Source organism: Aureococcus anophagefferens (assembly GCF_000186865.1).
Source record: "Aureococcus anophagefferens unplaced genomic scaffold AURANscaffold_6, whole genome shotgun sequence".
In the NCBI taxonomy this organism is placed as follows: domain Eukaryota; class Pelagophyceae; order Pelagomonadales; family Pelagomonadaceae; genus Aureococcus; species Aureococcus anophagefferens.
Window position 1 is genome coordinate 990,825 of NW_008705566.1, and position 22,714 is coordinate 1,013,538.

The 22,714-nt window shown below is 72.7% G+C and overlaps 6 protein-coding genes across 6 annotated transcripts; 1 reads left to right on the plus strand and 5 right to left on the minus strand.

Moving 5' to 3' along the window:
• Nucleotides 1-3: 3 nt before the first annotated feature.
• On the minus strand, nucleotides 4-721 carry AURANDRAFT_60001 (hypothetical protein; the record flags this gene model as incomplete). The annotated part of the gene is made up of 1 exon (XM_009037624.1): nucleotides 4-721. One exon carries the CDS (start codon nucleotides 681-683, stop codon nucleotides 195-197), a length of 489 nt encoding a protein of 162 aa, XP_009035872.1.
• Nucleotides 722-1,865: 1,144 nt separating this feature from the next.
• Nucleotides 1,866-4,674, minus strand: AURANDRAFT_63064 (hypothetical protein; the record flags this gene model as incomplete). The annotated part of the gene is made up of 2 exons (XM_009037623.1): nucleotides 1,866-2,483; nucleotides 4,243-4,674. The coding sequence occupies 2 exons, from the start codon at nucleotides 4,672-4,674 to the stop codon at nucleotides 1,866-1,868; spliced, it is 1,050 nt and encodes a 349-aa protein (XP_009035871.1).
• A 574-nt stretch (nucleotides 4,675-5,248) lies between these two features.
• Nucleotides 5,249-7,498, minus strand: AURANDRAFT_63065 (hypothetical protein; the record flags this gene model as incomplete). Its single annotated transcript, XM_009037622.1, has 1 exon — nucleotides 5,249-7,498. The coding sequence occupies one exon, from the start codon at nucleotides 7,496-7,498 to the stop codon at nucleotides 5,249-5,251; it is 2,250 nt and encodes a 749-aa protein (XP_009035870.1).
• Nucleotides 7,499-8,341: 843 nt separating this feature from the next.
• AURANDRAFT_63066 (hypothetical protein) lies at nucleotides 8,342-11,384 on the plus strand (the record flags this gene model as incomplete). The annotated part of the gene is made up of 2 exons (XM_009037277.1): nucleotides 8,342-9,459; nucleotides 9,668-11,384. 2 exons carry the CDS (start codon nucleotides 8,342-8,344, stop codon nucleotides 11,382-11,384), a joined length of 2,835 nt encoding a protein of 944 aa, XP_009035525.1.
• A 654-nt stretch (nucleotides 11,385-12,038) lies between these two features.
• AURANDRAFT_8382 (hypothetical protein) lies at nucleotides 12,039-12,428 on the minus strand (the record flags this gene model as incomplete). The annotated part of the gene is made up of 1 exon (XM_009037153.1): nucleotides 12,039-12,428. A coding segment is annotated over one exon (390 nt), but the record flags the coding sequence as incomplete, so codon positions are not given.
• A 1,261-nt stretch (nucleotides 12,429-13,689) lies between these two features.
• On the minus strand, nucleotides 13,690-15,150 carry AURANDRAFT_63067 (hypothetical protein; the record flags this gene model as incomplete). The annotated part of the gene is made up of 2 exons (XM_009037621.1): nucleotides 13,690-14,731; nucleotides 14,924-15,150. The coding sequence occupies 2 exons, from the start codon at nucleotides 15,148-15,150 to the stop codon at nucleotides 13,690-13,692; spliced, it is 1,269 nt and encodes a 422-aa protein (XP_009035869.1).
• Nucleotides 15,151-22,714: the final 7,564 nt, after the last annotated feature.

Genomic DNA, 22,714 nt, shown 5'->3' on the forward strand with positions numbered 1-22,714 from the left:
GGTTTTGCATCTGAATTACACTTGAGGGGGAGGGATCGTGTCGCGCGCCGTGGTCCACGGCGTGGAACTTCTCGAGGAGGTCGCCGTCCGGAGGCGCCCGCCGAGTTCGCGGACCTCGACGCGGCGCGGCGCGAAGCACTCGGCCTCGCCGGAGTTGATGCCGCCGAGGCGGTAGACCGGCGAAATCCACCCGCTCACTTCTTGTACGGCAGGCTGCTGTGGTGGACGACGATCTTCAGGGAGCCGCCGGCGGCCTTTGCGTACTGGAACGTGTACTCGGCCTTGGTCTCGCCGCCGGCGGCGTCCGTGAACGTGTACTCGCCCATGGCGGTCGCCGAGTCGCCGTGGAAGATCGCGCCCTTGTTGTCCCACTTGACGGCCGTGTAGGGCGCGAGCGCGAAGCCCTTGTCCTCGGCGCAGCAGCCGTCGCCGACGAAGTACGACGCGGCCTCGGCCTCCGTGAGGCGGATGGCCTTGTCGGCGGCCTTCGTCGGCTTGAAGAGCACGTCGAAGCCCGACGCGTAGCCGTAGAGGGCGTCGAGCGTGGCCTGGGCGACGGCCTTGTAGTCGCCGCCGTCGCTGAAAGTCTTGCCGATGGCGATGAGGCGGTCGCTCCACTCCTTCTGGGCGGCCGCGACGTCGCCGGCGGTGATGGACGGGCTCGAGCCTTCGGCGCGCGACATATTTCAGATGTTTTGCACGGCGACGACGCGTCGGAGACGGCGGTGCAGTAGGCGATCGAGAGGCAACAACTCGAGCTCGAGATTTTCTCTCCTCGACCTCTCCGCGAGCCGCCAGCCTCTCCCGCTGCTCCGAGGCCTCGCCCACCGAAACGGCGGAGCGGGCGGACCCGTCCAGAGTGGTACCCGTGTTCATCAGCGAGGTTAGTTCGTTCGCGCGACGCGGCCCTTGTTGCGCGTGTGCTCGACCGGCGGTTTCGCGCGTCTACGCGAAGACGAACACCGGCTTGTCCTCGTCCGGCTTGCGGCCCGTGCTACGGTGACACCAGGACACGAGCCACTTGCCCTCGACCTTCTTCATGACGAGCGACACGACGAAGACGTCGTCGTTGGGCTCGCCCTGGTACGTGAACGTCGCGGATTGGGTCACGCAGGCGAAGGCCATGTCCGCGCCGACGTCGACCTTGTTGACTTTGACCATCTCGATGTCCGTGATCTTCACGTCGCCGCCGACGAACGCCTTGTAGTCGCTCTTGGACAGCGGGTTGCCCGACGGGCGCACGAACTGGAAGTCGGCCGTGCCGTTCTCCTCGAAGAAGGTCCCGTCCTTCGACGCGCTCCAGCGCTTGATGAGGTCGTCGACGGCCTACGCGTGCCTTCGCTCGACGCGCGCCGACGCGAGGGGATACGCGCGTGTTCGACGTGACGGCCGACGCGAGGGGATGCGCGCGCGTTCGCGCGCCGCGAGCGATGCCGCGGAAAACGCGCGCGGCGGTCTGCCGGAGAGGTCTCAAGGAAGGGTACGCACCGCTTTGTCATCGGCGACATCACCGTCTAGCTTTTCTTCGGCCTTGCTCAGCACCGTCGAGGTATGAAATGACGACTTATCGGCGAAATCACCGTTCAGGCCGCCGCCGGCCTTGCGCAGCACCGTCGAGGTATGCTTGAAAGATCCCTGGAAGCCGGCGGCGGGGCGGATGACCGAAGCGGTGAGCAAGAGTGCGCGGCGAAGCATGGCGAGTCCGGTGGGCGGTCGGCGCGGCGCGTCGGTTGGCGTGGCGCGTCGTCGCAGGTCGGCGCGTGCTAAGAGAAGCTTGTGATTTGCGCACTTTCGGCGAGCCTCCGACCCACGGAGGCCTCTGGCGCGGCTCTAGAGCAGACGCCTGAGCAGTGCAGTTCCCTCTCTTACGCGCTGGGCCGGAGGTGGTCGTGGGCCGCGGCGGCGATCCAGCCCGCGGACGCGCGGACCCGCTTGGCGACCTGCTCCAGGGGTCGGTGCTCGCCGCGCCGGTGGATCCGGTCCTCCGCGACGTCGCCGTCGAGCGTGTGCGTCCACTGGCGCCGGAGCTGCGGGCGCGGCGGCGGCGCGGCGGCGGGCTCCTCGTCGCCGCGCTCCTCGTCCTCGTCCTCGGGCGCGTAGGCCGGCGGTTCGTCGTCGTCGGACGCGGACGCCGCCGTCGTCCCGGCCTTGGACCGGGCGGCCTCCTCCAGCTCGCGCACGCGGGCGAGGAAGAGCGCCAAGGTCTTCGTGCTGTTTAGGCGGCACGCCGCCTCCAGCGGACTTTCGCCGTCGAAGGGCTGGGTCATGCTCGCGCCGCGATCCAACAGCAGCCGGGCGGCCTCCGGGCAGTCGAGCTGCGCGCACAGGTAGAGGGGCGCGCCCGACAGCTTCTCGTTGGGCCGGTCGTAGGTCACGCCGGCGGCCGCCGGCGTCTCGATCAGTTCGGCGATCTCCTCCAGCGCCGACGACCGCCCATTGCCGAGCTCCACCACCAGCCCATTGAGCGCGCGGCACGCGAGCAGCTGGTGCGCGTCCTCGTCGAAGGCGCAGCCCGCAGCGAGCAGTGAACGCACAAGCTCTAGAGGAGGGAAGGCCTCAGACGATCGACGCCGCTTCATCGTCGACGCCGGCTGCCGCTCTCCGCCGGCGCGGGCTGCCGATCCCCGAGCTCGGCCGAGCATCAAGGGCAGCTTCACCTCGAGCGGCACCAAAACCGAGGCCGCATCTGTGGTCGCCCAAAGCCTCGTCCGCCGTCGACGGTCGTGAACCTTTCGCCCGATTTGGTACACACACGCATCCCCCGTCGCGCGGCGATGACGGAGGAGACCAAGATGGAAGGCGTTCCGCCCCCGCGGCGCATGGCCGCGCGATCCGGCGTCCAATCGTCTGTTTTTCGCCGGAGAGTTTCTCGACGTTTCTCGCACCCGTAGGCGCCGGCCTTTAGCTCGAAGCCGCCGTCGTCGTCGCCCGCGGTCGCCGCGCGCACGCCTTCGCCGCGACGCCGCCGGCGCCGGCGGCCGCCGCGACGCCGAACGGCCGCGCCGAGGCGTCGGGCCCCTGGAGCGCGGAGATCGACAAGGAGAGCGGCGACACCTACTGGTGGAACCAGGAGACGAACGAGGTGACCTGGGAGGACCCGGCGGCGGCGAACGTGCCCGCGGCGGCGGCGCCCGCCCTCGCGGCGCCCGCCCTCGCCGCCGCCGCGGCGCCCGTCGCCGCCGCGCGCCTCGGCGGCGCCGCCGCCGCGTCGCCGGCCCCGGGGGCCCTGCGCTCGAAGCCGTCGCCGGACGCGGGCCCCTGGTCCCGGGAGACCGACAAGGAGAGCGGCGATCCCTACTGGTGGAACCGCGACACGAACGAGGTGACCTGGGACGACCCGGCCGCGGCCGCGAAGGCGCCCGCGGCCGCGGCCGCGCCCGCGGCCGAGGCGGCGGCGACGCAGCGGGACGCGCAGTGGAAGCAGCAGCAGGCGCAGATGCAGCAACGCATGTACCTCGTGCAGCAGCAGCAGCAGCAGCAGATGGCCGCCTACGCGCAGCAGCTCGCCGCGCAGCAGCAGCAGCAGCTCGCCGCGCAGCAGGCCGAGGCGGTGAAACGGCTCGCGGAGCAGCAGGCCCAGCAGCTCGCGGCCCAGCAGGCCCAGCAGCTCGCGGCCCAGCAGGCGCAGAAGGCCCAGCAGGCCCAGCGGGCCCAGCAGGCGCCGCGGGCCGCCGCGCCGCCGCAGCAGCTCGCCGCGCAGAAGGCCCAGCAGGCGCCGCCGCCGCGCGCGGACCCCGTCTCGGAGGTCGCCGCGCTCGGCTTCACGCGGCGCCAGGCCGGCGCCGCGCTCCGCGCGTGCCGCGGCGACAAGGACCGCGCAGCCGAGTGGCTCCTCGCGCAGCCGGACCTCGACGCCGCCGTCGACGCGCTGCTCGGGCCGGACCCGGCGCAGGGCCCCGCGGCCGAGGCGCGCGTCAAGGTGCTCGAGGAGCGGCTCAAGGCGACGGAGGCCGAGGCCAAGGCGCGGGTCCTCGAGGAGCGGCTCAGGGCCGCCGAGCGGGACCTCGCGCGCGCGGCGGCCCCGCCGCCGGCGCCGGCGCGGTCCTGGGGCGACCCCGGCGCGGCCGGCGGCCGCGGCGGCGCCGGCGCGCGCGTCGCGGCGGCCGCGGCGGCCGCGGGCCCGTCGTCGCTCCGCCGCGCGCCCTCGCCGGCGCGGTCCTTCGACCCGTCGCTCGCGTCGGCCTTCGGCGACGTCACGGAGCCCGAGATCGACCCGGAGGAGGCCAAGAAGGAGTCCTACACGGCCGTGACGCTGTGGAAGCAGGGCTTCCGCCAGGGCATCTCCGCCAAGTCCGCGGGCGTCGCGCCGCGCGGCGGCACGGCGCTCCCGGGCATGCACGACGCCATCGACGACGGCGCCGCGGCCTTCGGGGGCGCGCCGTCCGCGCGCGTGGACGTCCGTCCCACCGGAAAGCCGCCCAAGCCCGCGCCGCCGCCGCCGCGGCTGCCGTCCGTGAGCTCGCTGACGTCCGACGACGCGCCGACGCCGGCCAAGAAGTGGAAGCCGCCGCCGCCGCCGCGGCGCGGCTCCGGCGCGTCCCTCGCGTCGACGCCGCGCGACGGCTCGCCGACGCCGAGCGACGCGAGCTCGACGACGACGCGGAGCCGGAACCGGCGCCGGTCCGTGCCGCGGTCGTCGACGGACCGCGCGCCCGGCTGGGACCCCCACTCCATCAACCGCACGAAGCACTACGAGCCCGACGAGGACGCGCACATCGCGCCGTCGGACTTCGACGGCCTCGTGGACCTCGCGGGCGGCCTGGGGCTCAAGGACGGGCCCGCGGCGCCGCCGACGCGGAAGATCAACGACCTCGCGCACGCGACGCGCGCGGCGCCCGGCTCCGAGGCGAAGCAGCGCGAGGCGCAGGTCGCCTACGCGGCCCAGCAGCAGCAGATGCAGCTCCAGGCGGCGCAGATGGCCGCCTACCAGCAGGCCGCCGCGCGGCAGCAGCAGCTGCTCTACGCGCAGCAGCAGCAGATGATGATGATGCAGCAGGCCCAGGCCTACGCGGCGCAGCAGCAGGCCTACGCGGCGCAGCAGCGGCCGCAGCAGCCGCCGAAAAAGCCGCAGGAGCCCCCGCGCCGGTAACGTCGGTGCAACAAGCTATAGTTCTCGGGTGAGGTTCGGGGAAGCGCGGGGCGGCGGGGGCCGCGCGTTCGTCCGCGGGCGGCGGGGGGCGGCTCGGTGAGATTGCGGGATGTTTTTTTTTTGCTTTTGATGTTTTTTTTTTGTGGAGGGGGGCGCCGCTCACGCCTGGGCCTGCTTGCGCTTGCCGCCGAGGCACGGGTTCTCCGTCGGGAGGCCCTCCTCCTTCTTGCAGAAGGAGAGGCAGCCGACGGCGGCGAGGACCAGGGCCGCGAGGGCCGCGCCCGCCGCCGCCGCGGGGTGCGCCGCGACGTCGAAGAAGCCCCCGGAGCCGTGCTTGAGGGCCTCGCGCTGCTCCTTGGTCATGTGTCGCTTGTTCGGCTTCTTCGAGGGCTGGACGGAGGAGATGATGCCGATGGGCCCGTCGCCGTCCTTCTCGTCGTCCTCGAAGCCGTCCCACTCCTCGCCGAAGTCGTAGTCGTCGTCCCACCACTCCTCCGTGTCGTCGTCGAACCACTCGTCGTCGTCCCAGTCGCCCGCGTCCGCGTCCGCGTCGTCGTCCTCGGCCATGAACTCGAGGGGCCCGCCGCAGTCCGTGCAGTCCGTGCCGGCGATGCAGGCGGGCATGGCGGCGTCGTCGCCGTAGTAGCCGTAGGAGTCGTCGTACATGTAGCCGTAGTCGTACTGGTCGAACTCGTCCGTGTCCTCGCGCTCGTCGCTGTACCAGCCCCCGAGGTCGTCGTCCTCCCACCAGGCGCCGTCGCGGGCGTCGCCGTCCTTGCCCCGGCCCTTGGAGCCGTCGTCGCAGACGCCGTCGTTGGCCCACATGCACGTGTCGTCGCAGCGCATGACGTCGCCGCCCTTGGTGGTGGCAGCTGAATCAGGGACGATCAACGCCACAACAACAGGCTGGGGCTTGCCGTAGGTGTCCTGGAAGATGTACTCGCCGGCGGCCGTGTCGATCTTGGTCACCACGAGGGGCATGGACTCGGCGGAGCCCAGGGACCCCCAGGTCTTGCCCTCGCGGAGCCGGAGCACGACCTCGTTCTCGTAGACCGCCTCGACGTCGTACGCGGACCGCGACGTCGGCTCGAGCGTGAGCTCCGTGCCGTCGATGGAGAAGCCCGTGCCGTAGATGGAGAGGCGGCGCGTCGTGGAGGCCGTGATGCGCGCCGTGGACGTGGCCACGGTCGGGTTCGCGGCGACGTCGGCGACGACGATGCCCGTGCCGTGCGCCATCTCCACGGCGCCGTCGCCCGTGTCGATGGACATGAGCATGAGGTGGCCCGCCGTCTGGCGCCAGGTCTTGCCCGCGAGGAGGCCCAACACCATCAAATCCGACGTCGCGCGGAGCACCTTGTAGTCGACGTTCTTGTAGAGCGGCGGGCTGAACACGAGCTTCGCCTCCATGGACAGGCTCGAGCCGTGGATCTCGAGGTGGCGGATCGCCGGCGTCTGGTAGAGCACCTGGGAGTTCGTCCGCGTGACCTCGACGCCCGACGGGTGGGAGTCGGCGTCGGGCAAAATGTGGGCCACGGCCGCGGGCTTGAAGGCCTCGTAGGGCCCCGCGCCCGCGTCGCAGCCGACGACGTAGAGCGGGCCCGGCGCCGCGGCCCAGGCGCGGCCCTCGCGGAGCCGCACGAGGAGGTGCGTGCGGTTGAAGACCGTGAGCGTGTAGTCCTGGCCGACCTTGAGCTCGGGCTCGAAGTCGAGCTTCATCTCGCCGCCGAAACCGCCGCCGACGGAGCCCGGCCGCGTGAAGCCCACGCCCGTGATCCAGAGCTGCGCGCTGTGCGTGCGGAAGAGCGACGTCAGGGGCTGCGGGTTGATCTTCGGCGCCTCGAAGACCGTGGCGACGCGCACGCCCTTGCGCGCCTCCGTCGCGCCCATGGCCACGAGGCCCGAGCCGACGTCGGCCGCTAAAAGCGTGAGCGGCGCGGGCAGGTTCGCGCCGTTGCGGCGCCAGACGGAGCCCGGCTTGAGCACGAGCTCGACCTTGTTGTCGTCGAAGGTGGACACGGTGTAGTTGACGCCGCGGCCCAGAAGGCCGTTGCCCCAGCGGAGCCGCGGGGACCCGAAGTTCGCGACCTCGTTGACGTGCGCGAAGCCGCTGCCCTTGATGACGAGGCTCGGCGCGTTCTGGTAGAGGAGCGTCTGGGGCGACGGCGACGCGATGACGCCGTGGCCGCCCAGGTCCACCTGGACCTCGGCGACGATGACGCCGCCGAACTTGGGGTCGATGCGGAGCGCGCCCGCGCCGGAGTCGATGCGCCGGAGCCGGAGCGGGCCCGGCTCGCCGTCGCTGCGCCACTTGCGGCCCGTCTTCAGCACGAGCTGCATGCACGTCGGCGACCGCACGGCGAGCACGTAGTCCACGTCGCGGATCAGGGGCGGGTCGAAGGTCAGCGACATGGAGCCCTCGCGGAAGCCCGTGCCGTTGATGAGGAACCGGTTCGTGCCCGTCATGTAGACGAGCTTGTCCTCGCCGCGGACGACGGACGGCGGCGGGATGATGGACGCCACGGGCACGGGGTTCGGCAGCTGGTTCTGCGACCCGTGGGCGTCGACGACGAGCGACTGGAGGAAGAGCGTGCTCGTCTCGCCCGTCGACGACTGCGGCCACTGGAAGCCCTTCTTCAGGCCGATGGACAGCACCGTGTCCGTCACGGTCAGGTTGTAGAAGCGCTTGCCCTTCTTCTCGAGGGGCGGGATGAACGCCGCGTGCACGTCGCCCGCGACCTTGCCGAAGCCCTTGCCCTGGATCCGGAGCTTCGGCGAGATCGACGAGTAGAGCAGCTGCGGCCGCTGGATGACCTCGACGTCGGGCACGGCCTACGAAGGCGCGGGGGTCCTCGCGCGTGTTCCGCGCCCCGCGCGCCCCGCGCCCCGGGCCCCGGGGACGCCGCGCCCGCCCCCGGACATGGGGCAGCCTTCCCCCGCGCGGAGGGTAACATTCGGGGCGGGGCCGCGGGGGCAGCGCGGGTTTCGGGGAGCGCGGCGCACCTCGATCTCCACGTCCTGCGCGCGCGCGCCGCCGAGGGCGAGGGCCAGGAGGAACGCCCGCGCAGCCATCGTATTTGGTTCGCCGCGCGTCGTCGCAGTCAAAGCCCGCGTCGCCGGTGGACGAATAAATTTGGTCGACACCAGGAATGCGTGGTCTGCCGAATGTTGGGGGGTTTAACGTTTGCTTCATCATTGGCCGGGCAGCCCCGGGCGCCGCAACGAAGTCCCGTCGCGTCTGGACACAGCGCGAACATGGCGTCGTTCACGCGCGTCGTCGACGGGGGGGACGAGGAGGCGCCCTGGCCGTCGGAGGCGCGGGAGGCGCAGCTCCTCGCGAAGCTCCGGGAGAACATCGACACGGTCATCATCCCGACGAACGGCGGGCGCCTCCTCGAGCCCATGTCCGACGAGCGGCTCATGCGCTTCCTCGGGGCGCGGAAGCACGACGTCGCCGAGGCGGCGCGGCTCTACCGGGACTACTGGAAGTGCCGCGTGGCCACGTTCGGCGCCGAGCGCCTCGACGCGTGCGACGGCGACGACGGCTTCCTCCGGCTCCTCTGCGACGACGCGCGCGACGCCAAGGGCCGGCCGCGGCTGCTCCTCGACCTCGCGCGCCTGGACCTCGGCGACGACCTGCTCGACGCGCCGGGGAAGATGGCGCCGCTCCTGGGGCGCGTGTGGTCGGTCGTCGACGCCGCGCTCGGCCGGGGCCGCGAGGCCGTGCAGCACGGCCTCGTGCTCCAGGTCGACGCGCGGCGCGCGGCGCCCCAGCGCCACCTGCGGCCCCGGCGCATCCAGGCCTTCCTCGACGCGCTCGTGGGCGTCTACCCGGCGCGGCTCGCGCGCATCGAGGTCGTCGGCGCGCCGGGCTGGCTCGCGCAGTCGTGGCTCGCGCTCGGCCCGCTGCTCAAGCGGAAGACGGCGTCGCGCGCCGCGGTCTACTCCGTCGACGAGGCGCGCGCGGAGCTCGGCGCCGGCGCCGTCGCGGCCTTCGACGCGGACGTCGGCGCCGGCGAGCTCGAGGCGGGCGTCGCGCTCGTCGACCTCGGGGGCGCCGCGGAGCTCGAGGGCATCACCGTGCCCGACGCCGACGACGCGCCGACGGCGCCGACGACCGCGCGCCGCGCGCCCGCGGCCCCGGAGACCGTCTCGCGGGACCGCGTCGACGCCATCGTCGCGGAGCTCAACGCGGGCCACGTGCCCGAGCCGCCGGACATCCTCGACTGGACCGAGGACGCCGCCTTCATGTACTACGCGACGGACGGCGAGGTCAAACCGGGGCCGGCCGGGGGCGCCCTCCAGAACCCCGTCGCCAACCCGCCGAACCGCCGCTGCTCCGGCTGCATCGGCCGCCAGCGCATGCAGCGCGAGTACTTCCTTTAATTCCCATGGACCCATGCGGCGTCGCGACCGGGGCGTCGTCGGACGCGTGCCGTGCGCCACCAGTGGGTCCCTCCAACGTCTCCCAAGGCCGGCAGCCCCCTCTGAAGCATGGAGTCTTGATGGAAGGCGCCGCCATCTCCAAGGTCGACAGCAAGGGATGGAAGGCGCCGCCATCGTCACGTTCGAGGACCGCAGCCTGAAGGTCGCGCTGCCGAAGAGGAAGCCGCTGTCGGCCGCGCGCCTCTGGGAGAAATGCTGCACGCACTTTGGGATCGATGGCGACCGCTTCGAGCTCCAGAGCGATGGCGCGCCAATCTCCGGAGACGTCGAGTCGCGCGCTATGCTCGCGATCGCAAAACCGAAGACGCGCGCCGTCGCCGCGCCGCCGCCAGCCCCGGAGCCCGCGGCCGCGCCGTCGTCGTCGGAGCGCCGCGTCTTCCCCTTTGAGCCCGCGGGCGCGGGCGTCGCCATCGGCCACGACGCGTACTTTGGCCACATCCTCGTCGCGGCGCGCGACTTCGCGCCCGGCGACCTCGTGCTCGACGAGGCGCCGCTCATGACGTGGCGCCGGTCGCGGGACCTGTCGACGGGCGACTTCTACGAGTACCTGGACGCCTTCGCCGCGGCGCCGGACGCGTCGAAGGATCTCATCCTCGAGATGTGGGCGCCGCCGCTCGACGGGACCGACGCGTCGACCCAGACGGCGCGCCAGCTCGCCGCGGAGCTCGCGCGCGCGCGGCCGGAGTTCGACCTCGGCCTCGCGCACCGCCTCGTGCTCATCCACACGACGAACGCGCACGAGACGCGCGACGCGACGGGCGGCGAGCGCGGCGCCCTCTTCCACGTCGCGTCGAAGGTGTCGCACAGCTGCGCGCCGAACGCGACGTTCGCGACGCGCGGCGCGCGCCTCAACTACCGCTGCATCCGGCCGATCAAGGCCGGCGAGCAGGTGACCTTCTCCTACGTCGGCCACGACGCGTGGCGCCAGCGGCGCGAGGAGCGGCGCGCGACGCTCAAGCAGCGCTACTTCTTCACGTGCCGCTGCGACCACTGCGCGGGGCCGGACCCGTGCCGCGCGCTCCTGGGCCGCGGCGGCGGCGTCGCCCGGCCGCGGGCCGACGGCGTCTGGGTCGGCGGCGACGTCGCCGAGCGGCTCCCCGCGGAGGCGGCGATCCGCGCCGACGTCGAGGCGGCGGCCGCGAAGCTCGCGACGCTGTCGGAGAATCCCGGCGGCGCCTGGTGGACGTCGCCGGACGGCGAGCCCGAGCCCTACGCGGAGCTCGCGAGGCGCGCGGCCTACGCGCTGTCTCCGGCGCACGCGCTCGTCGCCGACGCGCTCCATTCCCTGGCGCAGATCCACTTCTGGACCTGCGAGGCGCTCGAGGACTACGCGCCGTCGGATTCGGGCCCGCCGCCGCCGAAAGGGACCGCGAACGAAGCGCGGTACGCGTGCTGCCGGGCCATGCTCGAGGCGAGCGCGGTCTGCGAGAGCATCGCGGCGGATTGCCCCGACGGCGCCGCGTGCGGCAGAGTGCTGGAACCGCTGCCCGAGGCGCTGAACCTCGCGTGGACGGCCGCCGAGGAGCTGACGAAGCTGCCCCGGGAGTTCGAGAACGTTTCGGCGCTCCTCGCGTTCGCGAGCAAGTACGTCCCGCTCTTCGAGATCGCCCACGGCGCCGACGACGCGGCCGTGAAAGCCTTCGCGGCTCGGGCGGCCGGCCTGCGCGTGCCCCCGGCGCGCGACGTCTTCGCCCCGGAGCCGCGCGCGCGCCGCTGCGACGTCTGCGGCGCCGCGGGGAAGCTCCTCGCCTGCTCGCTGTGCAAGGACCGCCAGTACTGCTCCCGCGCCCACCAGCGCCTCGCCTGGCCGGCGCACAAGAAAGCGTGCCGACAGCAGCCTAGCCCCGCTTAAAGTCCGTCGCGACGAGAGAAGCAGCCTACCGTTTAAAGTTCATCGCGACGAGGGCGTTCTCGAGAAACTTGTTCGCGCGCATGGCCCAGGTGGCCGCGGTCCGCTGGGCCGACGGCCGCGCGAGGCGCAGGAGCCCCTCCTGGGCGACGGACACGACGAGCTGCCCATCCTGGTAGAGCGACCCGAGGGCGAGGCCCCGCGAGTTGGCGAGCCGCGGCGACCGGATGTCGTAGAGGAGCCAGTCGTCCGCGCGAAACGGCGCGTGGAACCACATGCTGTGGTCCAGGCTCGCGACGGCGCCGAGCTTCGGCGACGGCAGCTGGATGCCGTGGGGCAGCAGCGCCGTCGTGAGGAAGGCGTGGTCCGACGTGTAGGCCGCGCAGCAGGCGTCGATGCCGTCCGCCTCCTTCAACGCGCGGTCGATCTTGTCGACGCGCATCCAGACCTACGAAGTACGCGTGCCAACAGGCGTGCCCGTCGTACGACGCCGATCCGAACGCGGCGCACGGGCGCCTGCTTCGGCGGGTCCGGGTCCAGCGGATCGGGCCGGTCCACGAACCTGAGGTCCACGGGGATCTGCGCCAGTCGCAACACTTCCTCCCGCACCTTGCCCTCGGGCAGCCGCGGGAGCAGCTCCTCGATGAACTCGCGCATCGACGGCAGCGACTCCGGCGGCGGCACGCCCGCGGGCATGTCGTCCTGGTGCGACGGCTGCGGCGCGGCGTCGCGCTTGCGCACGGAGAAGGACGTCTGCATCTTGAAGATGATGTCGCCGCCCTGGAGCGCCTCGACGCTCCGCGTCGCGAACGACCGCCGCTCGCTCGTCTCCTTCACGCGGTAGATGACGTCGTGGCGCGGGTTGCCCGCCTGGAGGAAGTAGCCGTGCAGGGAATGTACGCCCCAGCCTCCGCCGACGGCCCGCGTCGCCGCGTGCAGCGCCTGCCCCAAAATCTGGCCACCGAAGACGCCGCGGCCGCCCGGCGGCACCCACAGCTGGTCCCTGGATGCGCGAAACAGCAGCCGATCGATCTCCTCCAGGTCGATGTGCGACGCCTGGTGGGAGCGCAAGCGATGCAGCTTCGGAGACGACGAGAGCGTCCGCCGGGCTGCTGTGCGGAAGGCCATTGCTCGACGCTGCTGCTAGTGAAGTTTTGGTTGACGAAGCTGCCCCTCCATTGCACTCGAGCATGGTGGACGCGCAGGAAAAGTGAGCGCTCGAGTCTCGTGAGCATGGCCGCCCTGGTGGACGAGAGGAAGGCTCTGCGCGTCCTGTGCTTCCACTCCTTCAGAACCAACGCGAAGATCTTCAACCTCCAGCTCGAGCTCTGCGGCTGGAAGGACCGCTTCCCGTGGATCGACTTCGTTCTTCTCGATGCGCCCTACGAGTGCACGGCGGAGGACGAGCAGAAGATGCGCCTCCCGAAAAACGCGGGCTCCGGCGGCCAGATCATGGAGTTCTTCCCGAAGAAGGAATACGGCGCCTACCGCGAGTGGTACAACGCGAGCGACGCCGGCGTCTACGATCGTCTCGACGCGACGCTGGCCTACGCGTCGAAGACCTTCGAGGGAGGAGGGTTTGATGGGCTGCTGGGATTCAGCCAGGGAGGCAACCTCGCGACGATGATCGCCGTCCTCGCCGAGCGCGGCGCGCTGCCCTCGTTCGCGAACCTCGGCTTCGTCGTGGGCCTGAGCTCGCACCGGCCGCGGGACCCGAGCGTCGCGAAGCACCTCGACGCGGGCCCACCCCTACAAACACCAAGCCTCTTCGTCGTCCACGCCGACGACCCCGTGGTTCCCGCGGCCCTGGCGCGGTCGCTCGTCGCGTCCTTCGCCGCCGCGACGGTCGTCGAGATCCCGGGAGCGAAGCACGCGCCGGCGACGTTGTCGAAGACGAACCACCCGGAGATCGGCGCGTTCTTCGACGCCGCGCGGGCGCGCAAGGAGGCGGCCGCGGGGGCGGCCTACGCGGTCCGCGGGCGCCTCGGCGCGCTCGTCCGCGAACGGCGCGACATGGGCTCGCCGCAGGTCGGCGACCTGCTGCCGACGGGCGCGCGCGTCGTCGTCGTCGAGGAGCGGACGATCCCCGGCGGCGTCGTCCGCTGCCGCATCGCGGTCCCCGTCGCCGGCTGGGTCTCGCGGAAGAACCTCGAGCGGGCGCCCGCGTAGGATCGTGACACAAAGGGGTTAGCTGCGCGGCCCTGCTGGGCCGCGCGGACGATTTTTTTGGGCGTCGGCGTGCTGCGCCGCGGGCGCCTCGGAGGGCGGCGGATGCGCGGAGAGCCGGAAGCACGAACGACGGGAGTTGTCAGGGCGCGCGGCCCCGTGGTGTGGGCCTCGCCTTGCGCGGCCCCGCGGACGACGCGCGCTTCGGCGGGTCCGCGGACGCGCCGCGCTTCGGCTTGCGGTCCCGCGACGAGTCGGCCCGCGACGCCGGCGACGCGTCGACGGAGCGGTGGCCGTTGGGCCGCGCCGCCGGCGGCTTGGGCGACTCGCCGCGGCCGCGGCGCGGCGTCCGCGCGCGGACCGACGACTTGGCGATGTCTTCCCACGCGCGCGTCGGCGCGCGGCTCGTCGCGCGCCAGGCGGGCCGCTCGCACGACGCGGACCGCAGCGGCGACGGCGACCGGCGGGGCGCGCCGGCGTCGCGCCTCCGGACGGGGGGCCGGTCGCACCGCGCCGCGAGGTCGCGCGCCGCGCGGTGCTCGACGCGGTCGACGACGACGGCCGTCGCGCGCACGAGCTCCGCGAGGCGCCGCGCGTCGCTGCGCCGCCGCTCCTGGCCGCTGGGGCCCGCCTCGCCGCCGTCGTAGGCGGACCCCGGGCTATGCTTCGCGCGGCGCTCGGGCGCGGCGCCGCGGTCCTTGGCCGCCTTCTTCGGCGACGCGCGCGCGCGCCGCGACGGCCGGTCGCCGTCGGCGTAGGGCGCCGCCCGGTCGCCGTTCGTCCGCGGCGGCGCCTCGCCGTTCTTCCGCGCTCGCGCGGACGCGGGCCGCTCGCGGCTCGCGGCGCGCGGCGGCTCGCGCGCGGGCGACCGGCGCCGCTGGCCGTCGCCGCCGCCGCGCCGCCCCGGCGCCGACGGCGGCCGGGCCAGGTCCCGGTCGACGACGAGGGGCGGCGGCTCCGGGTAGTCGTCGTAGCCGCCGTTGAGGATCTCGCCGACCTCGCCGTTGAGGACCTCGTCGCCGACGAGGCCGGCCGCGACGCGCCCGCGGTCCGCGTCGTCGAGGCCGCGGCCGCGCCAGCGGCCCGGCGGCGGCGCGTTGGCCAGCGTCTGGGACCGCAGCGCCTCGACGGCCGCGTCGCGCTCGACGACGGCCGCGTCGCGCTGGCGGAGGGCCGCGTCGCGCCTGCGACGGCGCGAGTCCGTTTTTTTTCTTCTCAAACAGAGGCGCGAGACCGAAACGGACGCCGCGCGCCCGCCGCTGGAGCGCGTCGACGAGGGCCGCGCGCGCGTCGGCGAGCGCGCGCTTCAGCCTGCGAGCGCGCGCGTCGATCCGGCGCGGCCGCGGCCGCGAGGGGAGGCGCCGGAGCCGCGCGACGACACCTCCCGCGCGTCCCCGGCGCCGCAGCGCTTCTCCGTCGCCGCCGCGAGCACCGGCCGCTCCTTGGCGAGCTTGGCGACGACGGGCTCCGCGCGCGCGCGCTCGGGCCAGCCGTCCGGCGCCTCGGCCCGGAAATAGATCCACCAGCCCTCGTCGTCGCCGCCGCTCGCCAGCGACTGCGGGCTCCGCGTCGCGGCCTCCGTCGTCGTCGCCAAGCTCGACATGCCCCGGCCAGCCCGGGGCAGCCCTCCCGGCCCCCTAGGTGGGCCGGCGAGAGCCAGCCAGCATCTGATCCTCTGACACTTGAGGTGCTGCCCGCGCGAAGTGCGGATGGCATCCAGCAACTTTCATTTCAACTTTGCCCTCGTTTATGAAACCCCAGGCACTCGTGAGGCAGCGCCTTCGGCATGTGGACGCTGCCCTGGGTCTGGCCGTGGTTCGCGCTGGCCTGCGCCCACTATAGAATCGACCGTCAGCTGAGCCTCCGATCGCGGCTGGTCCACGACGGCGTCGTTCGCAACGCGACGGCCGATTCCTGCGCCGCCCGGCTGCGCGAGCTCCGCTCCCTCATCTCCAGCGGCGACCACGGCGCGGCCGTGGACCTGAGCTTCGCGCTCGACGAGCTGCGCGCGTCGCGCGAGCTCCCGGCGGACTGCCACGCCGACGCGCCCTTCGTCGGGTCCGCGGACGTCACCGTGGAGATCAAGACGCCGCGGAGCCGCGGCCGCGACCGCGCGGCGCGATCGCGGCGCGAGACGAAGGCCGCGCTGCGCCACGGCGATGGCAGCGTCACGCATCATCCCTACGCGGGGCCCGCGCGCGGCCCCGCGCGGGACGAGCCAGTCGTCGGCGCCGTCGTCGACGGCGTCTTCGTGACGTCCGACCGACCGGCCGCTCGCGACCGGAGGCCCGCGGCGCGCCTCGACGACAAGTACTCGAAGAAGATCCTCGGCGCCAAGACGATGCTCGTCTCCGTGATCTGCCCGTCGAGCGAGGACTGCGACACGGTCTATGACTACGAGGTCATCGCGAGCGACCACGACGGCGACGTGATCTCGTACCTCGAGGAGGTCGTCGCGCTCGCGCAGGACTTCTGGACCGCGAACAGCTGGGGCAATTTCACGGTGGACGTCACGATCACGCCGATTTTAGAGGTCGACTACGACCAGAGCACGTGCGAGGACAACGACGAGCTCGACTGGTACGGCGGCAACTACGACGGCGACCCGGACGCGTTCGACGTCATGGCCGCGACGGCGTCCCTCGACGAGGGCTACGACCGCGAGGACTACGACTTCAACGTCGTCGTCGTCCCCTACTGCTCCGGGAACGGCGCCGCGGGCGTGGGCTACGTCTCCCAGGAGGGCGCGTTCCTCAACCTCGGCGCGACGAACTACGACCCGTCGTTTATCCACGAGGTCGGCCACAACTTCGGCGCGAACCACGCGTCCTACGTCGACAACGACAGCGACGACGTCGGCGGCGTCAACGCGTGGTACGACGACGACGACGACTGGATCGAGTACGGGAACCTCTTCTCGCCCATGGGCGGCGGCGACGTGTCGAGCTCGGACCTGAGCAACCACTTCACCGTCGAGGGCAAGCTCACCTTCGACTGGCTCCTGAACAAGTACGTCGAGTACGTCGAGCCCTACGACTCGTCGGAGGCGCCGCAGTGCAACCCCTGCACGTACACGATCCAGGGCACGGACACGGGGGCGCTCGAGCCCGGCTACCCCGTCGCGCTCCAGGTGTCGACGTCGACGGACGACGAGTTCCTCTTCATCGAGTACCGCTCCCAGCAGAGCGGCGCGTTGATGACCTGGTCGGGGTTCAGCTACAACAGCGGCATGTCGGGCAAGTACGGCAACAGCCGCATGGTCGACTGCGAGCCGAGCACGACGCTGCTCACGGACGGCCTCTGCGAGGACGGCGACAACATCATCCTCGACGTCGGCGACGCGACGACGTCGCGGCCCATGAGCGCGTACTTCGAGGTCGTCGGCGACTACCTCGAGGTGTCGCTCTACTCGAGCGACACGCCGCGGCCGACGTTGAGCATGGCGCCGACGACGGCGGCCCCGACGCAGTCGCCGTCCAAGGAGGACGACCAGTGCGGCAAGGAGAAGTACTGCTGCGATTTCCTGGAAATCTCCAACTACGAGACCTTTCACAAGATCCGCGACGTCACGGGCGACAGCTACTGCTGCTCGAGCCGCTGCTCCTACGTGAACTCCCAGGACTACTACCTCCAGTACATCTCCGCGGGGGGGCAGTACTACATGACGACGGACGAGCCGTGCTTCACGAGCGGCTCGCTCGCGTACATTTCGACGGTGACGGACGACGAGCTCGAGGCCTACTGCGAGCTGAACCAGCCGAGCCCGCAGCCGACGCTGACGGCGGCGCCCGTCGCGTGCACCGCCGATTCCGCGTCCTGGTACAAGGACGGTTCCCCGGACAAGGGCTGCGACTGGGTCTCCGGCGACCTCGACCGCTGCGACTCCAAGGAGGACTCGGCCGGCGTCCTCGCGAGCGTGGGCTGCTACGCGACGTGCAACGAGTGCACGGCGGTCGCCGGCGACCCGGACCCGACGCCCGCGCCCGTCGGCCACGCCTGCGTCGCCGATTCCGCCAGCTGGTACAAGGACGGGTCGCCGGACAAGGACTGCTCCTGGGTGAGCGGCGATCTGGACCGCTGCGACTCCAAGGAGGACGCCGCGGGCGTGCTCGCGAGCGTCGGCTGCGACGCGACGTGCTACGCGTGCACGCCGGACGACGACGACGGCGCGGCCGCGGCGACGCCCTCGCCGACGCCGCGGCCCCAGGCGGGCGCGACGCCGTCGCCGTCGCCGGATCCGACGCGGCCGCCCACGCCCCAGCCGACGCAGGCCCCGACGCCGCGGCCGACGCCCCAGCCGACGCTCGAGCCGACGCCCCGGCCCACGTTCGCCCCGACGCCCGAGCCGACGCCCGTCCCGTCGCCGAGCCCGTCGCCCGAGCCGACCGCCGCGCCGACGCCGCGCCCGACGCGGGCCCCGTCGCCGAGCCCGTCGCCCGAGCCCACGGCGACGCCGACGCCCGCGCCGACGCCCGCCCCGACGACGGCGGTCCCGTCGCCCGCGCCGTCCGAGGCGCCGACGCCGGTCCCCTCGTTCGCCGAGTGCCCCGACGCCGACACGACGCGGCTCAAGATCGTCCACAGCGACCCGGCGCTCTTCTCGACCTACGTCTCCTGGGTCGCCTACGACCAGACGACGTCGACGCTCGACCGCGACTTCGACGGCGCGACGGTCGTCGCGGAGTGCGACCCCTGCTCGTGGAGCTCGAGCGTCACCTACGGCTGCGTCACGCCGGGCTGCGTCACTCTCGTGATGACGACGACGGACCCGTCGGCGACGTCCGGCGCGTGGTACCAGATCGGCGGCGGCGACGCGTTCACGACGGTGACGCTCACGGACGCGGCGGACATCTACTACGACTACTGCCTCGACGAGGACGGGGACGTGGACCGCGCGCCGACGGCGAGCCCGTCGACGGCCGCGCCGAGCGGCGCGCCGTCCGGCGCTCCCGCGCCCGCGCCGACGCGCGTCCCCGCGCCGGCGCCGACGACGGCCGCGCCGACGCGGCGGCCGTCGCCCGCGCCGTCGTCCGCGCCGTCGCAGGCGCCCGAGCCCGCGCCGACGCGCAGCCCGTCGCCGCTGCCCACGACGACGCGGCCGTCCGCGGCGCCCACGACGGCCCTCCCGAGCGCGGCGCCCACGCGGTCGCGCCTCGACCTCGAGATGGTCCTGAACGTCGACGTGTCGTCCAGCGCGACGTTCTGCGAGGACTATGAGAGCCTGGACGTCGAGGGCATCCTCATCGTGACGTTCATCGACGTCCTCAACACGACGGCGGGCACGGGCTACGGCACGGACGCGACGAGCGTCACGGAGGTGTCCTGCGCGGTCGACGGCGATGGCGCGTCGCTCACGGCGTCGACGCACCTCTACACGGACGACTGGATGGACCGCGGCGCGGGCGGCACGGTGTCGAGCGCGGCGTCCGACGCGAACGACGTCGTCGCGGACGCCATCGACGACGGGTCCTTCAAGGCGACGGCCGAGGCGCACATCGCCGACGCGGCGCGGCGGCTGGCGACGGCCGGCCGCCGGCTCCAGGCGACGTCCCTGGCGGACTTCGCCGCCCAGGCCGAGTACACGGGCGTGAGCACGACCGTCCTCAAGACCTTCGCGCCGTCGGTCGGGCCGTCGCTCCTCCCGACGGCCGCGCACACGCCGTCGGGGCTCCCGACGGCGGCGCCGTCGCGGGGCCCGTCGCCCGCGCCGTCGCTCGCGCCGACGCCGTACCCGTCGCGCGAGTGCGCCGGCGCGAACCGCGTGTCCCTGCGCTTCTTCCCCGACGAGGCCGCCTGGACGACGGTCACGGAGACGGTCTGGAACGCGACGGTCGACTTCGCGACGGGCGCTTCTGCCGCGACGCGCGTCGTCTCGACGACGTACGCGCACGCCGCGCCCTTCCGGGACCGCGTCTACGACTGCGCGCCCGAGGGCTGCACGTCGCTCGAGTTCGCCTTCGCCGACCTCTCCGTCGCGGGCACCCTCGCGTACCGCGTGTCCACGGAGCTCTCGTCGATCTACGTGGCCTTCGACGGCGACGAGAGCGCCGAGCGCTTCCACTACTGCATCGCCGCGGGCGCCATCTACTCGGCGCCCACGGCGTCGCCCACGGGCTCCCTGCCGCCGACGGCCGCGCCGTCGCCCGGGCCGACGCCCGCGCCGTCGCCCGCGCCGACGCCGCGGCCGTCGACGGCCGCGCCGTCCGCCGCGCCCACGGCGACGTTCGCGCCGACGCCGCGGCCCGCCAAGGCGTCGTCGTCGTCGTCGGGCCGCGCGACCTACGCCGTCGTCCTCGTCGTCGTCGCGGCGCTCGTGCTCTGCGCGGGCGCCGGCGGCTGCGTCTTCTGGAAGCACCACAGCAAGGAGCTCCGGAAGCAGAACAAGAAGCTCGCCAAGGTCTACACGGCGCCCGACCCGGAGCTCGCGGAGAAGCCCGAAACGCCGGCGGCGCTCGAGCCCCTCGCGACGCCGCCGAAGCCGCGCGCGGACGAGCCGGCGGCCGTGCCGCTCGCGGACGCGCCGGGCTGGGTCAGCGGGAGGCGGAGCAGCCAGGTCAAGTCCGTGCGCCTCCCGCCCATGGGCGGCGCCGCGCCCGACGCGTCCCCCGCCGTCGTGGCGCCCGCGCCGGCGGAATAGGAGGGGGAGACGTGCGAATGTTGTAAGGGAGCAGAAAGGGAAAGGGTTCGCGGGACGTCGCGCGGCGCTCTGGGCGCCTAGTACCGTTGCCCCCGGAGCGCGTGGGTCCAATGCCTCGTGAGGCTCGAGGAGAGCTCGTTCTGCGCGAAGGCCGCGCGCGCGTTCGTCTGTTGAAAGGGCAGCGTGCTCGCGAAGAGGTCCGGCTTCTGCTGGAGGCTGAGGTCGCGCTTGCAGGACCGCGCGAAGGTGGGGTCGAGGCGGCCCGACTCGAGGCTCAGGCACGTCGACCGCGAGCGCTTGAGGTCGCTCACGGGCGTGTTGATGCGGCTGCTCAGGATCTCCGACGTGAACGCGGGCTTCTTCGGCGTGTTCGCCTGGGACCGCTGGCGGCTCCGCGCGCCGCGACCCGTCTCCGGCAGGTGCCACGTGCGGTCCAGGAACTTGTAGCGCTCCCGGTTCGGCTCGACGAAGTCGGGCCGGAGCCAGTTGCCGATCTCGCCGCTCACGAGCAGCCGGTTCGCCTCGTTGCAGCGGCGCTCGGGGTTCTTGTGCTGCCACGTCGTGCTGTGCCCAAAGTCGGGCTCGATTTTGTCGCTCTCGCTCCGCCACGTCGGGAAGCGCTCCGACGGCGGGCCGTCGCGCCAGGCGCCGTAGCCGATGCCGGACGTGTGCGTGTGGATGGAGCCCCGCAGCACGCCCATGCGCTTGGGCGTTTTTTGCTGCTCCGGCACCGTGTCGAGGGGCATGCTTCCTTTGGGCGGCGGCTGCCCCGGCCCGGCGGCTGCCGCGTTGGCTCTCCCGGCTCTCCCGGCTGTGTGGGCTGCCCCGGTGGCTGCCCCGACGGTCGCGGTCCGAGGCGCGCGCAAAAGCACGCACCACCAGAGAGCGCCCTAGCTCTCCCGCGTTGTCGGCTCTCTCGCGCGATCGGAAAGATTGTGGAAGTTTCCCATGAAGATCTAGAGTTTCGCAAATATCCTGTCCCCCCGGGGCCGTACAATGGGACGCCTGCCCATCCTGGCGGCGGCCGTCGCCCTGGCGGCCGCCGGCCCCTCGGGCGAGAGGCGCCTCGTGGAGACCGCGCATCCGTACCTCCGCGCGCAGTTCGCCGCGACGGGCGCCCTGCGCGCCGCGGACTTCCGGGAAGCGGCCCGCCGGCCCGTCCACGGGAAGGCCGAGGCGCGACACCCGAGCCGCCTGGGCGCCAAGGACTACGACACGTCGGCGGCGGCCTGCGCCAACGTCACGCACACGGATTCGTGCTACGCCGGCGACTACGCCGGCGACGACGACGTCGTCGTCGGCGCGCCGTCGCCGCCCGGCGCCTGCGGCCTCTGCGGCTACTCCGACGCGGGCCTCGACGGCGACTTCGACGACTGCCTCACCTGCGCCGACGACGGCGACGCCATCGTCGTGCTCTACGACGACTGCACGGGCCTCTGCGCGGACGCGGACGCCGCGGCCTACTACGCCGACCTCGGCTTCGGCGACCTGACGTCGTCCGCGTGCACCATGTCGATGAACTGCTACCCCGACTTCATGGACTACGACACGGGCGGCGCGAACGAGCAGTATTGGGACGACGACGCCGACGCCTACGCGACCGCCGGGCCGACGGCCGCGCCCGCGGCCGCGGCGCCGACGGCGCCGGACCTCGCGCCGACGGCCGCGCCGTCGGGCGACCTGCCCGTCTGGCTCTGGCCCCTGAACCTCCTCACGACCTGCCAGGCCGCCAAGGAGCACGAGGTCAACTACTGCTACCAGCAGAACAACGGCGGCATCTGCGTCACGAGCGAGGCGGAGTGCGACGTCTTCAACGGCCGCTACAACGAGGGCACGGGCTGCGGCGGGCCGGGCGGCAACGGCTGCACGTGCTGCAAGAACGCCTACTTCCTCTTCCCCACGACGCTCCCGTCGCCCGCGCCGTCGGCGTCCCTCGCGCCGACGCCCGAAGGGTTCCTGCCGTCGCCGGCGCCGAGCGCGCTGCCGACGCCGCTGCCGACGCCCGTGCCGACGGCGAGCAACATCGTCTACGTCGAGGTCTACAGCGAGACCGTCGTCTACGAGAAGGAGACGAAGAAGAAGAAGCACCGGCCCTGGTGGATCGTCGTTCTGATCGCGTGCCTCGCGTGCACGTGCTGCTGCTGCTGGTGGCTGCTCCTGCTGCTGCTCCTCGCGCGGCGACGACGGGAACGCGAGGAGGTCGAGCCCCGGGCGGAGGAGGAGCCCATCAAGGCCGTCGACGTCGAGTCGCGCTTCGGGCCGTCGGTCATGGGCGTCATCGTCGACGCGCCGCCGCCGCCGCGGCCTGCGCCGCCCGCCGCGGAGCAGCCGCCGGACTTCTTCCTCTGCTGCAAGGTGAACGAGGACCTCTACGCCCACCCGGGCCAGCACGCGCCCCTGGAGCACGCGCCCATCGAGGACGACGTCGACCGGTACCTGAATTGAGCTTTCTATATTCCTTCTATATACTAGTAGGCTTCTTAGTCCGTCCTGAATTGAGCTTGCTATATAGCCGGGCTTCTTCCTTAGT